Genomic DNA, 22,125 nt, shown 5'->3' on the forward strand with positions numbered 1-22,125 from the left:
ATAATTATCACAATGTAACTGGAAAGAATCATATCCACAAAGTTGAAAATGAATGTTGTAAAATTAAGAACAAACTTGGTCATAAAAAAGATAGGATACCTTCTCCCCCCATCCAAATCCTTTGCATAAATGGGCAAGGAAATGGGTGTTATTACTGAGTGTAGAATCAAATGTCAGATTTCATGATAAATTTTGCTGGATTTTTTCTTTTTTTTTTTTCTAAAAAAGTCTTTCTTATAATTTTTGGAACTGTGCCCAAAGGACTATAAAACTGTATATAATCTTGACCTAGCAGTACCATTAGGTCTATACACCGAAAAAATGAAGGACTTTCTGGACCTGCTTTAGTTTCTTAATGTCTTCCAAAACATGGTGTTGAACTGCACACAACAGTCTAGGTAGTTGACTAGAATAAAGGATATGTAGGGAAAGTTTTTTAAGTTTCATTTTTAAACAGTTTTTGAATAATAGTTCATTTTTCCCAATTACATGGAAAAATAGTTTTTATCATTTTTTAAAAATTTGAGTTCCAAATTCTTTCTCCCTCCTTCCCCTCTCTTCTTCCTGAGACAGTAAGCAATTTGATGTAGGTTATACATATATACAATCATACAAAATATAATTCCATATTAGCCATGTTGTGAAAGAACAGACAAAAAAACTCAAAGAAAATAATGAAAAAGTATATTTTGATTCACATTCAGACTCTATAAATTCTTTCCCTTGAAGTGGATAGCATTTTTCATCATGAATCCTTTGGAACTGTTTTGGATCATTGTTTGGCTGAGAAGAGCTAAATCATTCACAATTGATCATCTCGCAATCTTGCTGTTACTGTTTTACAATATTCTACTCCCTTCACTTTGCATCAGTTCATATAAGTTTTCCCAGGTTCTTCTGAAGCCATCCTATCCCTCATTTCTTACAACAGTAGTTCATCACAATCACACACCACTATTTAGCCATTCCCTATTGATGGCATTTTCTCCATTCCTAATTCTTGGCATCCATAAAAACTAGCAGCACTATTTTTAAAATTTTCTTTTTCAAGAGTATTTTATTTTTCCAAATACATGTACAGATAGTTTTCAACATTCATTTTTGTAAAACTTTGTATTCTAACTTTTTCTCCTTTCCTCCTCTACTTCTCCCCTCCCCAAGACAGTAACCAAACTGATATAGAGGAAACATGTACAATCCTTTTAAACATATTTCCATGTTTGTCATGTTGTGCAAGAAGAATCAGACCCAAGGGAAAAAATCCACAAGGAAAAAACAAACAAAAAGGTGAAAATAGAATCCACATTAAGTCTCCATAGTTCTTTCTGGATGTGGATGGCATTTTCCATTCCAAATCTACTGGAACTGTCTTGAATCACCACATTGCTGAGAAGAAGAACCAACTCTGTTCACAGCTGATCATCACATAATCTTGTTGTTACTATGTACAATGTTCTCCTGGTTCTGCTCACTTACAGTTCTTCATCTTTCATGAAATCTAAGATTGTCTTACCTTGTTGGCCTCTGATCATACTGCTGACTGATATATTGAGCTTACACTCCACTAAACACCCAGCTTCCTTTCACACAAACAATGGTCTAGCCCTGGCTCCTGCTTCCTTTATCAGTGCAGGTGATGGTTTTAAACCAAGTATAAGGGTTTACATTGATTCCTTTTAAAATTCTGTTAGCAGCACTGACATTAGATATATTAGCTAATTCAGCTACTTTACACACAATTTTGTCAGCATGAAATAGAGGACAGTTTTTTTTTTTTTGTAGATCTTGTGATTGATGAAAAGTAAAATAAAACAAAATAAAATAAAATTTTGTTAGCCATAGGTCCATTGGTCTGGCATATTGTTATGGCCAGATCTACTAGGTCAGATCAAGAAACATACATGAATTTCCAAAAACTATTTATTTTCTATCTATTTCTAAATATCAGTATCATTTTCAAAACTGTATCATTTTTTATCTACCTATTCTTAGAAAAACAAAGTGATGTGTCTGGAGCCTTGAAATTAGTTGTATTTCACTAGAGATAGAAGTCTATATTAGAAATCAATAATAATGAGAAAAATGTGCTGGTTGAAAAGCCCAATCACTCACCAAAATGTTTCTCTGGTTCTGGAAATTAATTTGGAATTATGCTCTCAAACATACTAAACTGTATACTCTTTGACCCAGGGTATTATTACTAGGCCTATAACTTAAGGAGATCAAGGAAAAAGAAAATATACATGAACAAAAATACTTAAAGCAGCTCCTTCTGGTTGCGGGGAAGAGCTGAAAGGGGGTACCCAACCACTGAGGGATGGCTGAAATGTAATGCCGGAGAAACTGAGGCAAGATAAAGATTAGAGAGTTTTTAATATTTTATTTGGATTTCTGAGAGGGAGAGATTGTGCTGGGGGCATGTTGCTGCCAGGGCTGATGTCCAAAGCAACCGGCAATGAATGTGAGGTTCCCATGAAATATATCTACACATAGCCCCAAGCTCGGGTAGCTAAACAAAGGGGAGGGGGTGGAGGTGGGGGAGTGGGGAAGGGAATCCAAACTCTGGTGAGAGGGAATCTCCAGGCAGGGACTATCAATCAGAGAGTGAGCAGGACCATAAACTCTAACAAATTGGGAATTAAGGAGGTGTCCAACTAGAGCCAGGAAGTCTGGACTTAGAGAATACAGACAGTGCCAATTAGGTATCTGAGATAGGACATCTTGAGTCTTATCTTCTGGAATGTCAGATCTCCACAGTCCTAATGATCTCAGTTCTAATGAGCAGAAAAGGGAGGCTGCAACCAGGGGGATTGAGGCAGAACAATTAAAGGAACTGAGGCAGGACAATTAGGGAAACTGAGGCAGGACAAATAGGGAAACCGAGGCAGGATAATTAGGGAAACTGAGGCAGGACAATTAGGGAAACTGGGGCAGGACAATTAGGGAAACTGAGGCAGGACAATTAGGGAAACTGGGGCAGGACAATTAGGGAAACAGGCAGAACAATTAGGGAAACTGAGGCAGGATAATTAGGGAAACTGAGGCAGGACAATTAGGGAAACTGAGGCAGGACAAATAGGGAAACTGAGGCAGGATAATTAGGGAAACTGAGGCAGGACAAATAGGGAAACTGAGGCAGGATAATTAGGGAAACTGGGGCAGGACAATTAGGGAAACTGAGGCAGGACACTACAAGGGAACCGTGGCACCACGTAACAAACTGTTACGTGAATATAATGGGAACATATGGAAAGTTATTGCAATTTGGGAAGATCTGTACGAAATGAGGCAGAGTGAAGTGAGCAGAAATGGGAGAACAACACAGTAACGGCAACACTGCAAAGAAAACTAAGTCTGGAAGATTCAGGAGCCCCAGTCATTTCAGTGAGCAGAGGGCTCAGGATGCAGACCAAAGACGGCATTACCGGGCTTGGCAGATGTGCAGGTTTGTGTTGTTTGGTTATGCTCTCTTGCTATAATAGGTCATTTTTCTTTTTTTTAACAGAGGGCTGAGACTTGGGGTTCCTTTATGTAAATGAGGGGCTAGCGACAGCCCCTCCTCCCGTTGGTGAGTCCCTCCGGGGGCCTCCTTTTCGGAGGAAAAGCCCAGACTCGCCACCTTTCGCTACCTGGACTCTGCCGGCGCGCCCGCTCTAAGGTGGAGGCTCCTCGGAGGCAGACTCTCTTTTAGTCGCTTTCGGATGCGCGCGCACGCGATCAGCCCCGGCCTGCGGGCCCTCTGAGGCTCCGCGCGGGGGCGTCCCGAAGCTAGGCAGGCACGTGGGCCGGGGTTTTCCCCCGGAAGGGGGGAGGGGGCCGGCGCCCCGTTACCTGTCCGGCAGGGCCAGGGTTTCGGCCCGCCGCGGACGGAAGCAGGGCCGGGCTCTCCGACGGCTGGGGTTGGCGGCTCCAGTTTTGGGAATCCTGCCGTCGGAAGGCGGGGTCACGGATCCGCCCCCGCGCGCCGGGCCGCACAGCCGCGGCGCCGCCCACGTGTGGCCGCGGGACGCGGCCGTGATTGACACTCGGAACGTCTCCCCCAGACGCGGGGGCGGCGCCCCGAGGACAAAACGCTCGGGGACAGGCTGGGTGGGGGGCCGGGAGGAAACTCGTTTTTCCCTGCTTGGGAAGAAGGGCGAATAAATCGGGGCGGGGCTGTCACGTGGGCCTGGATCCCGGGGAAGATTACTGGCGCTGACAAAGCGGAGGCACCGGGGAGTCCCGCGGCCAGGTCTGCCCCCTGCTGGGCAGGTGGGAGGTGCGAGAGGCGGGCAGCAAGCGTGCACTGCGTCCCTCATCCTGAGGGAGGCGCCAACACCTGTTTCTTAGGCAACAGGCACTGCCTTTGGGAGGAGGGGAGCAGTGCTTAGGTCCATCATCTATAAGTATCCCACATATCGATGTATGTGAAACATACTATGTACAATATATATTTACACACACGTACACCTCAGTACTTAGGTATCCCTGTACACACACATACACGCGCGCGCACAGCACGGTACTTAGGGTACCATATGTAAGTACCCCCCCCACCCCCACACACAGATCTGATTGCTTTCATAGAATGCGGGGGAGGGGCCGCTGGTGGCGGCGGAGGAAAGCAGTCACAGGGCTGGGAGGGCCCGCGGCCCCCGGCGCCAGGGGGAGCTGGGTTTGCGCACTGGCTCCGATCCTTCTGGGGATGATTGCTCCGAGGTTCGGTGACGCTCACGGTCCTGCCTCAGAAGGAGCCGGGGAAAAGCCTTGGTCGCGATTTCTGGTCAGGAAGGCCCTCTGAGGGGAAAAGGAAAACTTCTTGCGATCCAGGGAGCCCGTGGGTACAGACAGGAAAAGGGAGACGCGCCAAAGGGGCAGCTGCCAACGCCGAGCCTGCTGGGAACGGCCGGGGGCGGGCCAGCCAGGAGCTGGTGGTTAGGGAGCCTGGGCACACCCAGCTCTCCCACTTAGTGGGCGAAGCCTTTTCCAAGCAGGTTCACAGCGGAGGGCCCCTTTGTGCTCGGGCCCCCTGCAGAGACAAGCTGCGCGAAGCCACGGCGAGAGACCATCTTTCTCCCCGGTGTCGGGGCCAGGACTGACCCACAAACACGCGTGACCCAAACGCCAAGGACTGGCTGGGCGCCCCTGACAAGGAGGGAGGGTTAAGGACAGGCCTCATCACTGGGTCCCAGAGGGAGGCATCTGGGGTCAGCAGGCAGGATCATTAGGAGTCCGAGCTGGAGGGAGGGCGGGACCAGTCCCGTCGGGCACTACTTGGGCGCAGGGCCGGGGGCCATCTTCCTCCCTGAACAAACAAGGGTAAGTCTTGGCTGCTTCCTCCCTCCCCCTCAGCCCCTCGTCAAAGTCTGGCTGAGGGTTAGGGAGTGTAGGTAGGCCAGAAGAGGCCTCTGCCGACAGGAGGCGTGACGGGGGGAGCGGAGGGCGCCCTGACTCGGGGAAGGAGCTGCCCTGCGCGCCATTAGCATCGTCCCGGTCCAAGGGGCAGCGTTGGGGCCATTGGCGCAGGATTTCCTGACTTCCAGATCTCGCAAAGGAGAAGGAAAATGCTGAAGCCAGAATTCCCAGCTCTGGGTCTCAACTTTGTCATCTGTAAAATGGGGGTCCTTGAACTGAGCTGTAAGGGACTAAACATTCCTGGGGGCTGGAGAGAATAAAGATCTTGCTGAAGTCCGGAGGGGCTGAGGGCCAGGCAGGCCCCTGACCCTTGGGCTGGTGCTCCTGCACTGACACCACCCACTAGGCAGATCTCAACCCACCACAAGGACGAGGCCCATTCCTGCACAATCCCAATTCTGTCTTTGCCATAACCTCCAGGAAGGGATGCACCACCAACAGAAAAACTAGAATTTATTTTTATACAATTGATACAAACCAACCCTTGCAGGCCCTGAGGAGCCCCAGCAGGCCCCAGAAGCCCTAAGTCCTGGTCTCAGCCTTCCCCTCAAGTCCCCATGGTGGGGCGCTGGCTCTCAGGGCCAACAGAGCGGCCCCCATGCTCCAAGCCTTCCTTCACTAGCCGGAGAAGGCCGTTTCCAGCTGAGGCATCTCGGATGACGACTTCTGGCTCCCGGGCACGCTGGGAGCCCAGGGAACGAAGCAGAGAACCTCACACGTACTCGCCGCAGTCTGAGATGAGCACTTTCTGCTTGGGTTTCCCATCTTTGCTGCCCTGAGCCTTGCAAAGGGAAACAGAGTGAAGGAAACATTCTCAGACCCAGTCACCCAGCCCTGCCCCCAAGAAGGCCGGCAGGGAGTCCATGGGCACCAAGTCAACAGTCCCCACTTTTAGATCTACTAAGGGTGGTTCTGTGTCATTTTCTTCTGGATCCTATCTACAGTTAATTGGCTTTGTCTGTAATTGCTTCAGGCATGTATCTGTCTCTGGACTGAGCTCTGAAGTCAGCAGGCCTGTAATGGCCTGAGTTCAGAAATCCAGTTCTCTTGTTATTCACTGATTCAGTCTTGCCTCAAGGAATACAGCTAAGCTCAAGGGATGGGGTTTGCCATAAGGCAGTTGCCTAAAAACTGCACACTCCACGCTATCCTTCAAGGATGTCCGGTCTGTTGTCTGGCTACCTTGCAGGTGGACTCAAACAATGAACACTTCTTAATATGGGGGGGAAGTTTGGACCATTATTAGGTCCTCATTAACAAACTTCAACCAATCACACCATCCCCATATGTTATCCACCCTACTTGTTTCTTTGTCCTGTTTTCCCTAAAATCTGTAAAAGAGAACTATCCCTCTCATTTGAGATCTCAGCTTAGAGGAGAAGCCAAAATCCTGCTTATTGGTAGACTTGTGCTTTATCAATAAACTGACCATGTTCAAAACTCTGCACCTCAGTTTACCTTATTGTAACTGTTACACTTCCTTACAACCACCTTCTGAGGTGTGAGAATATACAAGGATCATGCCCAATTTAAAGATGAGAAAATCAAGTTCACTGATGCTGGGGAAGTGAGCAGAACCAAGAGAACCTTGTACAAAGCCACAACAGCACTGTGCAGTGATCAACTTTGATCTTCTCAGTGATACAATGCTCTAAGACAATTCCAAATGATTCATGATGGAAATTGTCACCCACATCCAAAGAACCATGGAGTCTGAATGCAGACCAAAACAGACTATTTTCAGTTTTTCTTTCTTGTGGTTTTTCCCCTTTGTTCCGATTCTTCTTTCACAACATGACTAATGTGGAAATATGTTTAACATGATTATACATGTATATTGTATTGATTGCCATTTTGGGGAGGAGGGAAGAAAGGAAGAGAGGGAGAAAAAAAATGAAAATCTAAATCTTATAAAAGTAAACCTTGAAAACTAATAAATAAATTTTAAACAAGAAAAAAAAAAAAAAAAACAAGGTTCCATGGGAGGGTAGCCACATGCCTCCTCCTGCAGGGGACCACTCCAACACTTGTACAAAGAGAACAGGACAAGTGAGAGGGGCAGGTAGGGCCTCCATGTTGTTCTGATGGTTACCCAGATAGGCCCCAAATTTCATCATCTACCAGGATCCTGGATGAATTTACAAGAAAGTTTCCACTCTTAAGATCTTTGAGCTCAATTTAAGTCAACCAACATTTCCTACCTATTCTTGAACCTTGCATTTAGGACACTAAATGGGGGGAGCCTGTGGTAAAAGGTGGCCCCTCCCTGCAAGGAGCCTCCCTAAAGGTAAGATTTGAACTTGACCATTACAGTACAGGTCATGAGCCCTGTTTCTGACAGGGGAGGAACTTCTGGGGGGGAACAGAAGTACAGATGGGCTCCACGGCTGGGAGGCTGGGGTTGGACCACAACTTGGAGAATTAGGGTCAAGGCAGAACGGCCACCTGGGACCATAATAGGGAAGGCCTCAGATTTTGAGCTAAACAACAGGCAACGAGAAATCACAGAATGCTTTTTTGAGAAAACTAAGACAATTAGAACTGTTCTCTGAACAGGGTCCATGGATAGATCTCAGGGATCTGAGATGGAAAAAATGTACAGTTTAGCTTCACTGACCTCAACCTGAAGTTTAGTGTTTCCCTCAATTCTGTATGTGGCCACAAACCACAACAGTGTTAGCAGAAACCACAAAAATCACATTACAGTTGTTGCAGGTATCTCAACATAAACTTTACATTCATGGTTACTTCCAAATGACTATAGTTAGTAGATCTGCCTCTGGATCACAGCCTTCTCATCTACAGGTTTCTCTTTGTTTGTATTTTATCTGTGTACTTAAGAACATTATCCTGAGAAAGGCAGGCAGGTTTCATGGTGTCTGCTTAAGGGTTCCATGAAACAAAAATGGCCTCAGGAATGCAAGCTGCATCATGGGGAGAGAGAAGGGCGGGCTGAGGGGATGAGTTGGCAGGCTACTGCCACCACACCCCAAGTGTGAGGGGATAAGCTGGATGGAGGGGAGGGGGAGGTGATAGCAGGCATGCAGAAGTGATAAAGAATGAGTGAGTTAAACCCCATTCTCATACCTCAATCTTCTGTACCACATCCATGCCTTCAGTGACTTCACCGAAAACCACATGCTTTCCATCAAGCCAGTCTGTCTTGTCACAAGTGATGAAGAACTGGGACCCATTGGTGTTTGGACCAGAATTGGCCATAGACAGCAACCCTACAGACCAAGAACGAACACCTCAGTTGCTTCCTGGTGAAAACAAGGCCTGACTCCGGGCATGTGGGCAGCCCTGCCCATCCTAAGGAGTGCCAGCCCAGGCACACATGCCACCTCACCTTCTTGTTCCTGATTTCCAGTCACCAAAACTATTAAATGTCCCACTTAAGTAACACCCACATCATCTTTTTACAAAATACAATGTGACAATCTCCCCAGGACACAGGGGACCGCGCCTTTCCACCACGCAGACCATCCCCCCTCGGTGCCATTGCCTGGCGCCCACATTTGGGCAGAGCCCCCCCCCCCCCCAGCACCAAGCTGGGCCAGGCACTGACAAATTACGGTGGGTCTTCTTGGGCCTGCCAGAGTGCAGAGAATAGACCCTCTGGACACACGGGCAGACCTAAGCTAAGCCCATGTGCCAATACTTTCAACAGCTGTGATTTCATCCAAAGGTCTCCAATCCAGTCTCAGATTTCTAGAAAAGGAGGGGGCGCCAAAGTGCCGAGTTTGTTCCTACCTGGCCCTGTATGTTTCAGAATAAAATTCTCATCATCAAACTTCTTGCCGTAGATCGATTTGCCTCCACTGCCGTTGTGGTTGGTAAAATCCCCAGCTTGACACATGAACTGGGGGATGATGCGGTGGAAACTGCTTCCCTTGAAACCAAAGCCCTTTTCATGCGTGCACAGACAACGGAAATTCTCTGGTTTGAGAAAATTAAATGAGTTTAGAATAATGTGATTTTCTTCAAGAACCTTTATTGAGAAGATTCTCTATTAATAACTCCAGTCCACAGCCTTCCTGGCCACCGCACAGGGCTGGGCTCTCTTCCTCAATCTACACCTGAACACTTGGGGACTGTTGGGGGTGGGGGCGGGGGTCAGACTTATTCTCCTTGGTCCTCGAGGGGCCACTATGGGGAAAAGTTACAGAAAGGCAGGTTTGGGAATCAACAGAAGGAGCAGAACGATCACAGCCACTCAAAATACAATGGGCCGCTTCAACAGTCACCAAAGGCCTTCAAGTACATGCTGGGCAGTCATGGAGGGTGCTATAGAGGATTCTCTTTTAAGAATTGGGGAGAACTAAGGGCAGCTTGCTCTTACCTACTGTCATAGGGACAATATCAGAACGCAAAAGCATTTGGATTCGGCCAGCAGGTTTGTTTCCAATCTTAATATCCATATACACCTGAGGATTGGCTCTTGCCTTTTTGGCTGGGGGTTCTCCCTGGGGAAAAGACAATGTTTTTAATGTAAATATAAATAGTTGGGTTTTTTTGCAAAGAAATATATTTTCTTCAGAAAACACATACACAGCATTTTTAGACTTCAGTGTATACTCAAAATGAGACGTCCCATTATCCTTGGGTTTAAAAACTAAACTTTTTGATCACTGACCCCTCCCTGCCTATTGTGTCAAGAAAGACTTTCTGTTATGGAAGATCTGTATAAACTCACACAAAGTGAAGTGAGCAGAACCGGAAGAATTTTGTACACACTAATAGCAACATAATAAGGTAATCAACTGTGAAAGACTTGGCTGCTCTAAGACAATTCTCAAAGCCCCATGATGAAAGATGTTATTCACCTCCAAAGAAAGAACAAATGATGTGAGGGTAGATGAACCATACTGTTTTTTTACTCTCTTTATTTTTGTTTTCTTTTGCAACATAGCTAATGTGAAAATGTTTTGCATGGCTTTATCTCTACAACTGAGATCAAACTGCTTGCCTTTTCTTTTTTTTTTGTTGAGGCAATTGGGGTTGAGTGACTTGCCCAGGGTCACACAGCTAGGAAGTGTTAAGTGTCTAAGGCCAGATTTGAACTCAGGTCTTCCTGACTTCAAGGCCACTATGCCACCTAGCTGTCCTACTTCCCTTTTCAAAGAGAAGGGAGGAAGAGAGAGAATTTAGAACTCAAAATTTAAAAAAAATTTTTTTTTTTAACATGTAATTGGGAAATAATGAAATAAAAATAATTTTTGAAAGACTTTTTTTTTCCACTTGTGTTAGGTGAGGTCCTTATGATGAAGTACTGGGAGAGGGCACAAAACGCTGCCAACGTGACCCACTCCACTGGTGATCCTGTTAGAGCAGGGCAGAAGCATGGAGGTGCTAAGGTCTGTTGCTAATGCTGACAGCCTTACTACCCAAGGCACTTCTAACTATCCTACTGCTTCAGCATAGCCATTCTGGACAAATATCTGATTCTCTTTCTCACCTTTAATTCTCTATTTTGAGCCATGTGAAGTCACAGAACAGTTATCTCCCAGCTGCCCAACATACTATTTCCTTACAAGAACTGCCTTGCTTCAAGAGGCTTTCTAGTTAATCTAGCCCTGATCTCCTGTGCTAGCTGCATATTCTAATACTGACAAGTGAATAACCAACTGCAGCACTCTCCCGTTGGGCTACAAGCTCCCATTAGAAAAAGCTGTCTAATCCTTTAAAAAGTGAAGGGCTAAGCTGTGTATGATGCTTGGCAGATGCAGTCTCAATCCACAGCCCCCTCCTCACCTCTCACAGACTCCTTCATTTCAGAAAGCCAAGGTCAGGGCCTGTATCTCAGACCGCAACCAGGACCCTTCTGGAAGTCCTTGACATTATCCAAGTCCTTTCCACTCCCATCCCAAGCAGCTGGGCCTGGAGACAGGAAGGTCTGAGACCAAACCCAGCCCCAGACACTCACTACATGTATGATCCTGGGTAAGTCACTTAACTTGGATCTGGCCCCAATTTCCTCAAATGTTAAAAAAAAAAAAAAAAAAAAGGGAGATCAAAATAACATTTATTTCACAAGGTTACTGCAACTGCCAAATGGGAGACTGTTTATCCAAGGGCTCGGCACAGTGCCTGGTACACAGTAGGCATTCAGGGGATGACTGTTCCCTTCCTTCCTCCTCGTCTGACATGACAGTATCAAAAGCACTATTTGGTCTCTCCGCAAAGAGACCCTGCCATTTACCTCCGGGGCTTCCGACGTGGGAGGCTCTGATGCTCCTTCCTCTTTATTCTCCTCAAGCGTCTTCCCAGAAAATTTCTTCAACCAGTCATCATCTGACCACACTGAGTGACAAGAACAGAAATACCGCCAATGACCATGGTCCAGAGTGGCGACCAACCACTGCTTAGTCATCGGGTACGGAAGGACAATTTGTCCTCACGGCCAGAGAAAAGAAAGGCTAACCATGGAAAATTTTCTGCCCTTTTTATTTCTATAGAAAACAGCTGTTAGCACTGGGAGATGAGAATGGGGTGGAGGGACAAAGCCAGCCCCTTGGGGACAGAGCAGTCACTCCCTGGGGGAGCTGGTTCCAATACTTGATGCGCTGCCAGAGGGAGCCAGAGGAAGCTGACAAACTCTCACTTTACTTAGTTTATTTCACTGTAGAGTGGGAACTGAGATTCTTGTAACTTCCAAGCTCCTGTGGCACTTGTTACAAATGATTTTTAGAAATTAGGAAGTCCATTCTCCAATTGATAAATGGTCAAAGGATATGAACAGACAATTCTCAGATGAAGAAATTAAAACTATTTCTAACCATATGAAAAGATGCTCCAAGTCATTATTAATTAGAGTAATGCAAATTAAGACAACTCTGAGATACCACTATACACCTGTCAGATTGGCCAGAATGACAGGGAAAGATAATGCGCAATGTTGGAGGGGATGTGGGAAAACAGGGACATTGATACATTGTTGGTGGAATTGTGAACACATTCAACCATTCTGGAGAGCAATTTGGAACTATGCTCAAAAAGTTATCAAACTGTGCATACCCTTTGATCCAGCAGTGTTACTACTGGGCTTATATCCCAAAGAGATCATAAAGAAGGGAAAGGGACCTGTATGTGCACGAATGTTTGTGGCAGCCCTTTTTGTAGTGGCTAGAAACTGAGTGGATGCCCATTAGTTGGAGAATGGCTGAATAAATTGTGGTATATGAATATTATGGAATATTATTGTTCTGTTAGAAATGACCAACAGGATGATTTCAGAAAAGCCTGGAGAGACTTACACGAACTGATGCTGAGTGAAACGAGCAGGGCCAAGAGATCATTATATACTTCAACAACAATACTATATGATGACTATTCTGATGGACCTGGTCACCCTCAGCAATGAGATCAACCAAATCATTTCCAATGGAGCAGTAATGAACTGAACCAGCTATGCCCAGAAAAAGAACTCTGGGAGATGACTAAAAACCATTACATTGAATTCCCAATCCCTATATTTATGCACACCTGCATTTTTGATTTCCTTCACAAGCTAATTGTACAATATTTCAGAGTCTGATTCTTTTTGTACAGCAAAATAACGGTTTGGTCATGTATACTTATTGTGTATCTAATTTATATTTTAATATATTTAACATCTACTGGTCATCCTGCCATCTGGGGGAGGGAGTGGGGGTAAGAGGTGAAAAATTGGAACAAGAGGTTTGCCAATTGTTAATGCTGTAAAGTTACCCATGCATATAACCTGTAAATAAAAGGCTATTAAATAAAAAAAAGAAATTAAAAAAAAAAAAGAAAAAAAAAGAAATTAGGAAGTCCTACATGACCATAAATTGTCCATCTCCAATTAGCACCAAATGGAAAGTCACAGGTAAGTTAAAAAAAAAAAAAAAAATTTCTTCCAGAATAGAAACAATTTGTATATATTTGTGATAAAGATTAAGTCAATTCTTGTTCTTGTTTCAGCTCCTTTGTTGATGGAAAGTGGCCTTATCTCCACCAAAAAGGTATTCTCCCATTATATTAGAAGAGTTTGTAGTGGGACAAGTCCAGTACAGGTACATCAGCTAAGCAAGAATCCTAAATACTGTGAAACAAGCTCAAGAATATCTATGGGCAAAAAAGACAAATTAGTACCTTTCACTCACTCACTCACTCACCTGGTCTGGAAGAGCCTTCTTTAATTTTCATGGGTTTAGCCAAATTGACGCGAATTGTCCTTCCAAAGAGCTCAGACTCGTTCTGAAAAAGTAAAACTGAAAAAGTAAAACTCAAAAACTGTTTCAAGGTCTTGTGAGATTCATGCTGTTGAAAAGGGAAAAACGCGTTGGGCTCCCTGCCGCGTATGTTGCTCCCTGGCCTTCTCCAGGGCTGGCCGGCCCTCCCGCTCAACTCCCTATTCCTCAATGAATGGATGCTGCTAACCAGAAGCATGGAGGCATCCATGCCCTCCTTCTGATCCATGTGTGCTTCCCAAGTCAGAGAACTGGAAGTTCAAATCCGCCCTCTGATTACTACCTGTACAAGCTCAGACATAATCTCCCACGAGCTGTTAACCCCATCTGTAAAAGCCTTTCTATTTTGGAGTTGGGATCAGCCGTCCTCTTCACATATTCCTCAGCCTCATGTGAAGCCGAGCTGTCCCCTAAGGTCAGACGCCCCGAGCCCAGAAGGGTTGTGGGGCCGTGGGCACTCCCACCACTCATTCGTCTGGACATCTCTACAGGGTGTCTCCTCACTGGCCACCTCTCAGGTCTCTGGCGGTCTCTTTTCACACTCTCCTATTCTATGGAGCTTGAGAAAGAACCAACCTACTTCTCCCTGCCAAACTTACTCCCTCACTCTCAAGTATAAATCTGAGTCATCCTAAGCTAACCTTTCACGATCCTCATCACTGTCCCCCCTGACTTCTGGCATACGTTCCCACCTGTGTCCATGAGGGAGCTCACAGGTCCTTCTCCATCCCCTGACATATGGCCCCGGGGGTCCACCAGGGGCCAGCCCTGGTCTTGTTCTGGGTGCTGCAGTCAGGGAGGACATTGGCAGGATGGGGACCATTACCCCAGAAGACAAGGCCAAAGCAGAAGGGGTTTGGTCGGGAGAAGGGGAAAAGGAATAGTCCCAATGGCAGTTTTCAGTCAGCCTCCCCAGGGAAGAACCAAGGGGAAGTTGGTTCTTACAGAAGGACAAATGGAAGCTGGGGGAAGGAAACACTCTTAACGACCGCTGCTGTTTTAGTCATTTTTTCAGTCATGTCTGACTCCTCATACATGTGGGTTTTTCTTGGCAAAGTCTCTAAGGAGGCTGGCCACTTCCTGCTCCAGCTCATTTTACAGATAAGAAAACTGAAGCAAACGGGGTTAGGTGGCTTGTCTGGGTCACAGAGCCACATCTGAACTCGGGTCCTCCTGACTACAGACCCAGTGCTCTAACCACTGCACCACCTAGCTGCTCCTAATTGCCCCAGTGGGACAGGCTGCCTCTCTAGCCTTCATCAGGGAAACACTTCCTGCTGAGCCCCCACCTCCCCTTGTTGTCCCCCACCCCTCCCAGACCTGATCTTCACCCTCATGACCCTCACCTCTTCTGGTTCTTATCTGGTCCTGACCCCTTAATTGGCAGCTTCACTAAGACTCTTTCTCTGAGCTGACCTTCTGCCCAGGGCTGCTCCCCGCTCCCCATCCCCCTTCCCCTCCTGGAAGATGCAATCCTTTTATTCACTTCTAATTAATCCTTCATCACATTCCCCAGAACAGGTCAGGCTCTCTCTTCCTCATCTGAAGACCCAACCCACCCTCAGTCCCATGGCCCCTCCTCCGGTGAGCTCCTGGTGCGCCTGTGCTCTGATGAGCTCCCAGTGTGCTTGTCCTCCAGTGAGCTTCAGGTCACACAGTGACCCTCCCGCCTCCTCTGGGCCCTTGGCCCTTCTCCTGGGCATTTTCAGTCAGTAACTATCCACTGGACTCTTCCTCTCCAGCCTGTGAAGATGCTCAGCTCCCCCCACTCGTTAAGGGAAGCCCCAACCCCCTTGCTTTATTCTTCACCCCTCCTCCACTCGCCAACGGCACCAAACCCCTCCAGACAGCAGCCTGACCCTGCCACTTGCCCCACTCCTCACGGGATGTAAAGAGCTGCTGGCTCACTGGGAAGGAGGAGGCAACAGGAGGAAGCAAGAAGGCCCTGCTCAGTGCCAGGGCCTGCTTCTCACAAACCCCCAGGAGGTGGATGCCTTATGACTCCATTCTGCCATTGGGAAAACTAAGGCAGAGAGAGTTAATCACACAGAAAATAAGGGTCTGAGGACATATCTGAACTCGGACATTCCCTGATTCCAGGATTAGCATTCTGTCAGTGTGAATGAAGTAAGACAAAGTGAAAAACATGGAACCAAAAGAACAATATACAAATACAGACTAAATAGAGTCAACACTAAGCAGCAGCAAAACTTGGGACAATGCCAAATAAATGATCCCAGTTAGAGATCTTGTGTCTTTTTTTGCATCTTTTTACAACTGGCCAAGTACAAAAGTGGAAAGAGACAGTTATCAGGGTTAATCACACCATGAGGAGGTTTTGCTTAACAATTTCAGGAAATGTACTTTGTGGGGGTCTGTTGAATCAAATTAAATGTACTGAAAAATAAAAATAAAAACCAGGGGTTTCTGCAGGTGTGTCTATGGTCATCCTGCCCCTTCTCTGTACCCTTTCTTCAAGGCATCCATCCTCATGTGACTCTGTTATCTTTGGAGGGATGCCCTAATCCCTTTCTGCCAAGCTTTCTCAGAGCTCATCTGTCCCTGGACTTTCTGCACCTCACAAAGTGGGAATTCTAACAGGTCACATGGGCAAGGGGCTCAGAGACGGAGAAAGATAGTACTACTGAGGTGTAAGTCTAGACCTCTCACTTTAAACACAAAAGGTTTAAAGCTGAACTCATGTTCTCATCCCCCCAACCCATCGTTCTTCCTCTCTTCTCTTTTCCTGGCAGCATCAGCATCCCATCTGACTCCTCCTCACCTCGCATGGACCCACCTAAGGGCCACAGCTTCTCAATCCTGCCTTGACAACCTGGCCAAGATCACACCACTGGTAAGCATCAGGTCAGGAAGCCAGGTGTCCTTGACCTCAAAGCCAGCTCTCCCACAATACAACAGAGGGATCACACATCCTCCTGGGGATCCACTCACAAGTTCCTGCAAGGTGTCCTCGTGATTTCTCCTACTAACTCTCTCTCTCTCTCTCTCTGTGCTACAGACAGACACCCACACAAACCAACTAAACAAATTCTTTGTGCTCACTGTAAAATGAAAATAGCTTGGGGACTTTCTCCCTAAGTCAGCCGCACCATCACACTTTCAGGATTGATCTACAATAAGGTGTCAGTATTTGCAAAATCTCCTAGGTTTCATTGTGCTCGGAAGTTATCAGAGTAAATGTCAAACTAAGCAGATATAAAGTATGGCGATTTTTTCACCTTAAGCCAAGGCTACTGTTCATCAAAAACCAAGAACAGCTCTAAAATACAGAATGGGCTATTTTTAATAGATATTTATTTAGCAGAGGAGAGGCAATATATAGAACAAATATTAAGTCATTATAATGTATAAAACTAAATGGGAGGGACAGCTAGGTGGTGCAGTGGATAGAGCACCAGCCCTGAAGTCAGGAGGACCTGAGTTCAAATCTGGTCTCAGACACTTAACACGTCCTGACTGTGTGACCCTGGGCAAGTCACTTAGCCCCAGTTGCCTCAGGGGGGAAAAAAAACTAAATGGGAATATTAGTAAGAAATAAGGAGCATAATGCATACCATGTTATCAATAGCCGCTGCAGCATCCTGCAGAGAGAGAACAAACAAAAAACTAATTACCATGTTGTAAATACTACATGAAGCACAACTGAGCATTTAAGTAGAAATTATGATTTTTTAAACGACAGCATTAACCATTCTATAGTGTAATCTCCTAAGCAAGGCTCTCTGAGAGGATGTCAATATGCTGCGGATTCAATTATCACCTCTAAACAGATGACTACCAAATCTATATTACTGACTCCTAATTTCTCCCTCTTGTCTTCAGGACATCAGGATACCTGGTAAATACCTCAAAATCAGCCTTTGTGAAACACACATGGGCCCTCGCCTTTACCAAACCTTCCTCCAAACGCACCATTTCTACTAAGGGTCCCACCATGCTTCCAGCTTTGGGAGTTTGAAGCCTCGAAGGCTTCCTCAAGCACCATGCCCAACCAGCTGCTAATACTCTGTCACAAAAATGTGTGACCTTTCTTCTCTTCATTTTCATACTTTCTCCTACTTTAGGCTTTGCCATCTCTTGCCCGAGTCCCAACAGTAGCCCCCCAACCTGCTCTTCCTGCCTCCAGTCTCTTCTCTGGTCAATAGATCCTCAACACAATTACCAAAATGACATTCCTGAAACCAAGATCTAACTACATCATCCCTAACCTCCACAAACACTCTAGAACCTTTAATGGCTCCCTGCTGCCCTTAGCATAAAATGCTGGTTGCTCAGTCAGGTGTTTAGAATGCTCCACAATGTGGCTCCCCCCTCCTCCCTTTCATTCTCTGTTGCAGTCTCTTGGGAGTGATTCCATCTCAGTCTTTGGAATTCACTTTAATGTCTGAAATACACTTCTTCCCCCTTGCCACGTCTCAGAAGCCCCAGCCCCTTCAAGGCACAAACCATAACAAGTGCCTGCAGCATGTAGGCTACCTACATGCCATTGCCCATTATTAGCACCATCTCCCTACTAAATTGCTGTGAATTATTTAGTATATTCCTCTTGGAAAACAGATGTATATTCTTTCTTTACTTGCATGTTTATTACACAGCTTCCAGAAAAATGTAATTTTTGTTTTTGTTTTAGTAACTCCCCAGCATTTGGAGTAGTCCCCTGCATAAAGGGGGAGCTTAATCAAAGCTTCCTGAAGTGAAAAAAGTAGTCCCTGAAAAGGCATTCACTTCAAAAGCTAGCACACATTTCACTGGAATCTCAACTGAAAAACCCTCATTTATATCAACACACTCCAAGGAAGAATGGCTCCTTTTGTAGTCAAAACAAGGGAAAACAAAGCTTTTAAAATTGTTTAAAACAGTGCACTTCTCAGCACTTGACCATCAACTGAGGAACAGCTTTACAAAGTATGATACAAGAACGTTTTTGTTTTTTGTTCTCGAAGAGGCCCGTGACCATGACATCCAGGAGGTGCCATGACAGGCAAATGAACTGGATTTCAGTGAGAAGGGTGGAGCAAACTCACCGGCCTCACTTTCCTCTCCAGAACCATCTGTGTTCAGTGGCAAAAGAGAGATCAGGACAACTGGAAATAGCCCTGGATGCAGTGGGAGAGGTCTTTAATAGGCCTCAACTTGATTGAAGCAACACCCAACACAAGAATGAGACTTGATATGAAGCCCAGAGAGAATCATGGCAAAAAACAATGAACTTCATAAAGCAAAGCAATCAGAAGTCGTGAAAACAGCTCACATGTAATGTGACAACAATGTAATCAGAAAGAACAACCCCTCCAAAAAAAAAAAACCAAACTGCGTAATTCCAATGCCCAAACTTATCCCCAAATAATGCAAGAGCAAATTCATCTTTCTCCGCCTTTGCAGAGGGTTATGGAACACTACAAATATTATCAGGTTCAGAAAATGTACTGAGTGGTTTTCCTGAACTGTGTTTTTTTTTTCTCTTCCTAAAAAGGATGGCTCTATAGGCAGGGGCAGGGGATAAGGATATATTTGAAAATGAAGATGATGTAAAACCAAAAAATACTGAAAAAAAACTTTTACTGGTGTTTCTCACCTCTGCCAACTCAAATTCAACAAATGCAAATCCTCGATGTTTTTCTAAGAGAGAACATAAAAAGGAACAGTTAAGATTAGGTAACTTCTATATTTTAATATATTTAACATCTACTGGTCATCCTGCCATTTAGGGAGGGGGGGGGGTAAGAGGTGAAAAATTGGAACAAGAGGTTTGGCAATTGTTAATGCTGTAAAATTACCCATGTATATATCCTGTAAATAAAAGGCTATTTAATAAAAAAAAAAAAAAAAAAAAAAGATTAGGTAACTTCAATATAAGACACTGCTAGCAATGGAAATCAAGAGGGACAAAGAAACCAGAAACTGAAAAAAAATCTATATCACAAAGTATTCCTTGTTGAAGCTGTTCTCTGGTCCAACTGGAAATGGCAATGTAATCTGTAAACTTTTGTGATTTAGCCTGGACACATCCAGAATGCTCCACAATTTAGAAATGCAGCAGCTCCCTTACTTTAACGTCTCAAAAGCTCCGTGAATTGAGCAAGGGGCACTGGCTAGATCACAACGCTTAGTACCCAACTGTTGGAGCTGCTCAGCGGGTGGTGGGCCCCCATGGAGGCTCTCTGGCGGACGGTCCCAAGGACTCGCTCACGGCCCTCCCGCAATGGCTGGGCCTGCCAGCACTTGTCGTCTCCTGCACACTACGAGGCGGCCCTGGAGAAGACACTGCGGAAAGAGCAGTTCGATTTAACAGGAAAATGTTAAAATGTTTGGTGATACCAGGATTTTAAACATTCATCGGCTACAAATGAGCTCTACTGAAGCGCGCCCACCTGTTTCATAATCCAGAGGGATCTGAATGTCTGTGATGTCTCCAAAAGGAATAAAAGCAGCATGAAGGACCTTCTCATCCACCTCCTCGGCTAGGCCGCCTGCAAGGAACCAAGGTCTCCTTTCGCTGCGCCGCGCTGGGCACGCCCCTTAGCCCCTCCGGGCGCCGGGGCCTCCCCCGGGACCCGCAATGCCCCTCCGAGCTTAAGGCTCTAGCCGCCACGGCACCGCCGCGCTCGGCTCGGGGGACCCAGAGCAGCTGTCCCAGGGCCTCGCTTCTGCCAACGGTCCTCGGCAGGCGCCCCACCGCCGTCCTCCGTGCTGACGAACAGCAGAGCGCTCTGCGTGGCCCGTGTTACAGGGCAGGAGTTGGTGACCGCCGGGATCCCCACCCCCGCTTCCTAACCGGCAGCTTCTGCCTGTCACAGCCCCCGATCTCCTTGGCAACTCGGCTTTCGGCTCCCTTCCGCACTCGGGCTGCCCTGCCTCTCCCCGGCTGCTTGGGGGCGCCCCTCTCCGGGTACGGGTGGTCTCCCTGGGGAGGCGGGGGGTTCGAGGCAAAGGCGCATTTATGAGCCAGAAGCATTTACTAATCGCCGGCGGGGTGCATGGAGGAGGGGGAGCCTCTACTCTCTGCCCTCAAACAGCTTACGTTCTGCTGGGAGCCACAGCGGACGGAAAAAGAACAAACCCAAGGGAATGAGGGCGGAAAGCGCCGCGGGAAGCCCTGGGCCCCCAACCACAGAGCCTGCAGCGCGTGCCCAGCCCGCGGCCCCGCCCCCGCGCACTCGGGTAGGCGCGCGCTCCCTTCCCCCCCGGGTCTCGCGATAGCCCCGCACGCTCGCTCGCTCCCTATTCTACCTGCCCCGAGTGCGGGGCCTTAGGTCGGATTCCCCTCGCCGGCCCAGCGTTCCTAGGCCGAGCAGAAAAGCTATTCCTATTGGAATCTCGACCTCGGCCCTAGCCCAGAGAAGTGGCATTCACTCACCCACATAAAGAACCCGCTTGGTGGCAGCCATCTTGCGCCGGCCCGCGAAACCGGAAGTTGACGTCTGTCTCTGCTGCTATTTCCGCCCAGGCCCTGAAAGGCCGAGCGCAATGTTTTCCTGACTCTCTCTCTGCAGCCTTAGGTCGGCCGCGTTAAGAGGAAGCTTTTTTGCGCCGGCGCGGTCTGTGCCGAGCATAGCATCACGCATCTCCCTTTTCCAGAGGCAGAACCGGTTGAGGGAGGGAGGGAGGGAGGGAGGGAGGGAGGGACTGCATTTAAATATTAGCTGTGGCCCTGGGCTAATCGCTTTAAAGAATCCACAAAAAAAAAAAATTTAACGCCTGCCCTCAGGGAGCTTACATTCTAAGACTAAACGCCTGGAGGAGTGACGGGCAGGGAACGATACTTTGGCCCAGAAGTCAGTATAATTAAGGGCCGGGGGAGAGTCCCCAGAACTGGAATTAGGGAATAGAAGCCATGCTTCTCACATTTCCGGATATTAACCTGGAAGTGGTGACATCACGAGCCAGCTTCTTAAAGAGTACCGACTCGCCGTCAGCTAGAACTCGAGGTCAAACGCAACCTCAAACACTAGCTGAGTGACCCTGGGCAAGTCACGACCTTATTTGCCTCAGTTTCCTCATCTGTGAAAATGAGCTGGAGATGGAAATGGCAAACCATTCTAATAACGTTGCCAAGAAAACCCTGAATGGGTTCCCGAACAAAAGCTAAAACTGATTCTAGTCACTGTTAAGATGGCAGTTTGTTTTTTGTTATTTTTTTTAGTTCTTGGTGTATTGGAGGAAAGATGGCTAAAGAAAGGGCACGATCACTATTCGTGGTGGACGAATCAGTAATTGACAACCGAAAGCAGAGAAGCTAAATTTTTATTTTGCTTTTGATCTTCTCTACCAAAGAAAACCAGAAAGGGAGGGAGGTGACTAATAGGCACTTGATATCGAATAGTGTCTGGTCCATGTTTGGCACTTAAAATGCTTATTGACTGTTTAAATACAAAGCTGTAAGAAGGGTTTTTAAAAATGGAAGAGAATGAATTTGACAAAATATAGGTCAATGATACTTTTAATTCGTTAAAGATCTAGAACAAATATTAGAAATGGCTAGTGAACATCTAGAAAA

At 46.5% G+C, this 22,125-nt stretch overlaps 1 protein-coding gene across 6 annotated transcripts; it reads right to left on the reverse strand.

Moving 5' to 3' along the window:
• Positions 1-5,830: 5,830 nt before the first annotated feature.
• PPIE (peptidylprolyl isomerase E) lies at positions 5,831-21,092 on the reverse strand. Of its 6 annotated transcripts, none has more exons than XM_003765385.3 (10): positions 20,986-21,092; positions 20,000-20,098; positions 19,204-19,247; positions 17,183-17,209; positions 13,533-13,614; positions 11,597-11,697; positions 9,737-9,860; positions 9,148-9,333; positions 8,482-8,624; positions 5,831-6,175 (listed from the first exon to the last, which is right to left on the reverse strand). In XM_003765385.3, exons 1-10 carry the CDS (start codon positions 21,014-21,016, stop codon positions 6,107-6,109), a joined length of 906 nt encoding a protein of 301 aa, XP_003765433.1. In that variant the 5' UTR covers positions 21,017-21,092; the 3' UTR covers positions 5,831-6,106. The 6 variants fall into 6 exon arrangements, with proteins under 6 accessions (XP_003765433.1, XP_012401383.1, XP_012401381.1 ...); XM_012545929.3 differs by lacking the exon at positions 20,986-21,092 and adding an exon at positions 20,588-20,737; XM_012545927.3 differs by lacking the exon at positions 20,000-20,098 and having other exon boundaries at positions 20,986-21,064.
• Between the last annotated feature and the right edge of the window lie 1,033 nt (positions 21,093-22,125).

This window comes from Sarcophilus harrisii, chromosome 3 (genome assembly GCF_902635505.1).
Source record: "Sarcophilus harrisii chromosome 3, mSarHar1.11, whole genome shotgun sequence".
In the NCBI taxonomy this organism is placed as follows: Eukaryota; Metazoa; Chordata; class Mammalia; order Dasyuromorphia; family Dasyuridae; genus Sarcophilus; species Sarcophilus harrisii.

Bases quoted from the DNA above. Each gene is read 5' to 3' on its own strand.
- PPIE (XM_003765385.3), bottom strand. From the start codon at position 21,016: ATGGCTGCCACCAAGCGGGTTCTTTATGTGG. The intron at 19,248-19,999 runs GTGGGCGCGCTT...GTTCTCTCTTAG, and splicing joins CCCTCTGGATTATGAAACAG to AAAAACATCGAGGATTTGCA. The intron at 11,698-13,532 runs GTGAGTGAGTGA...CTTGTCACTCAG, and splicing joins AGAAGGCTCTTCCAGACCAG to TGTGGTCAGATGATGACTGG.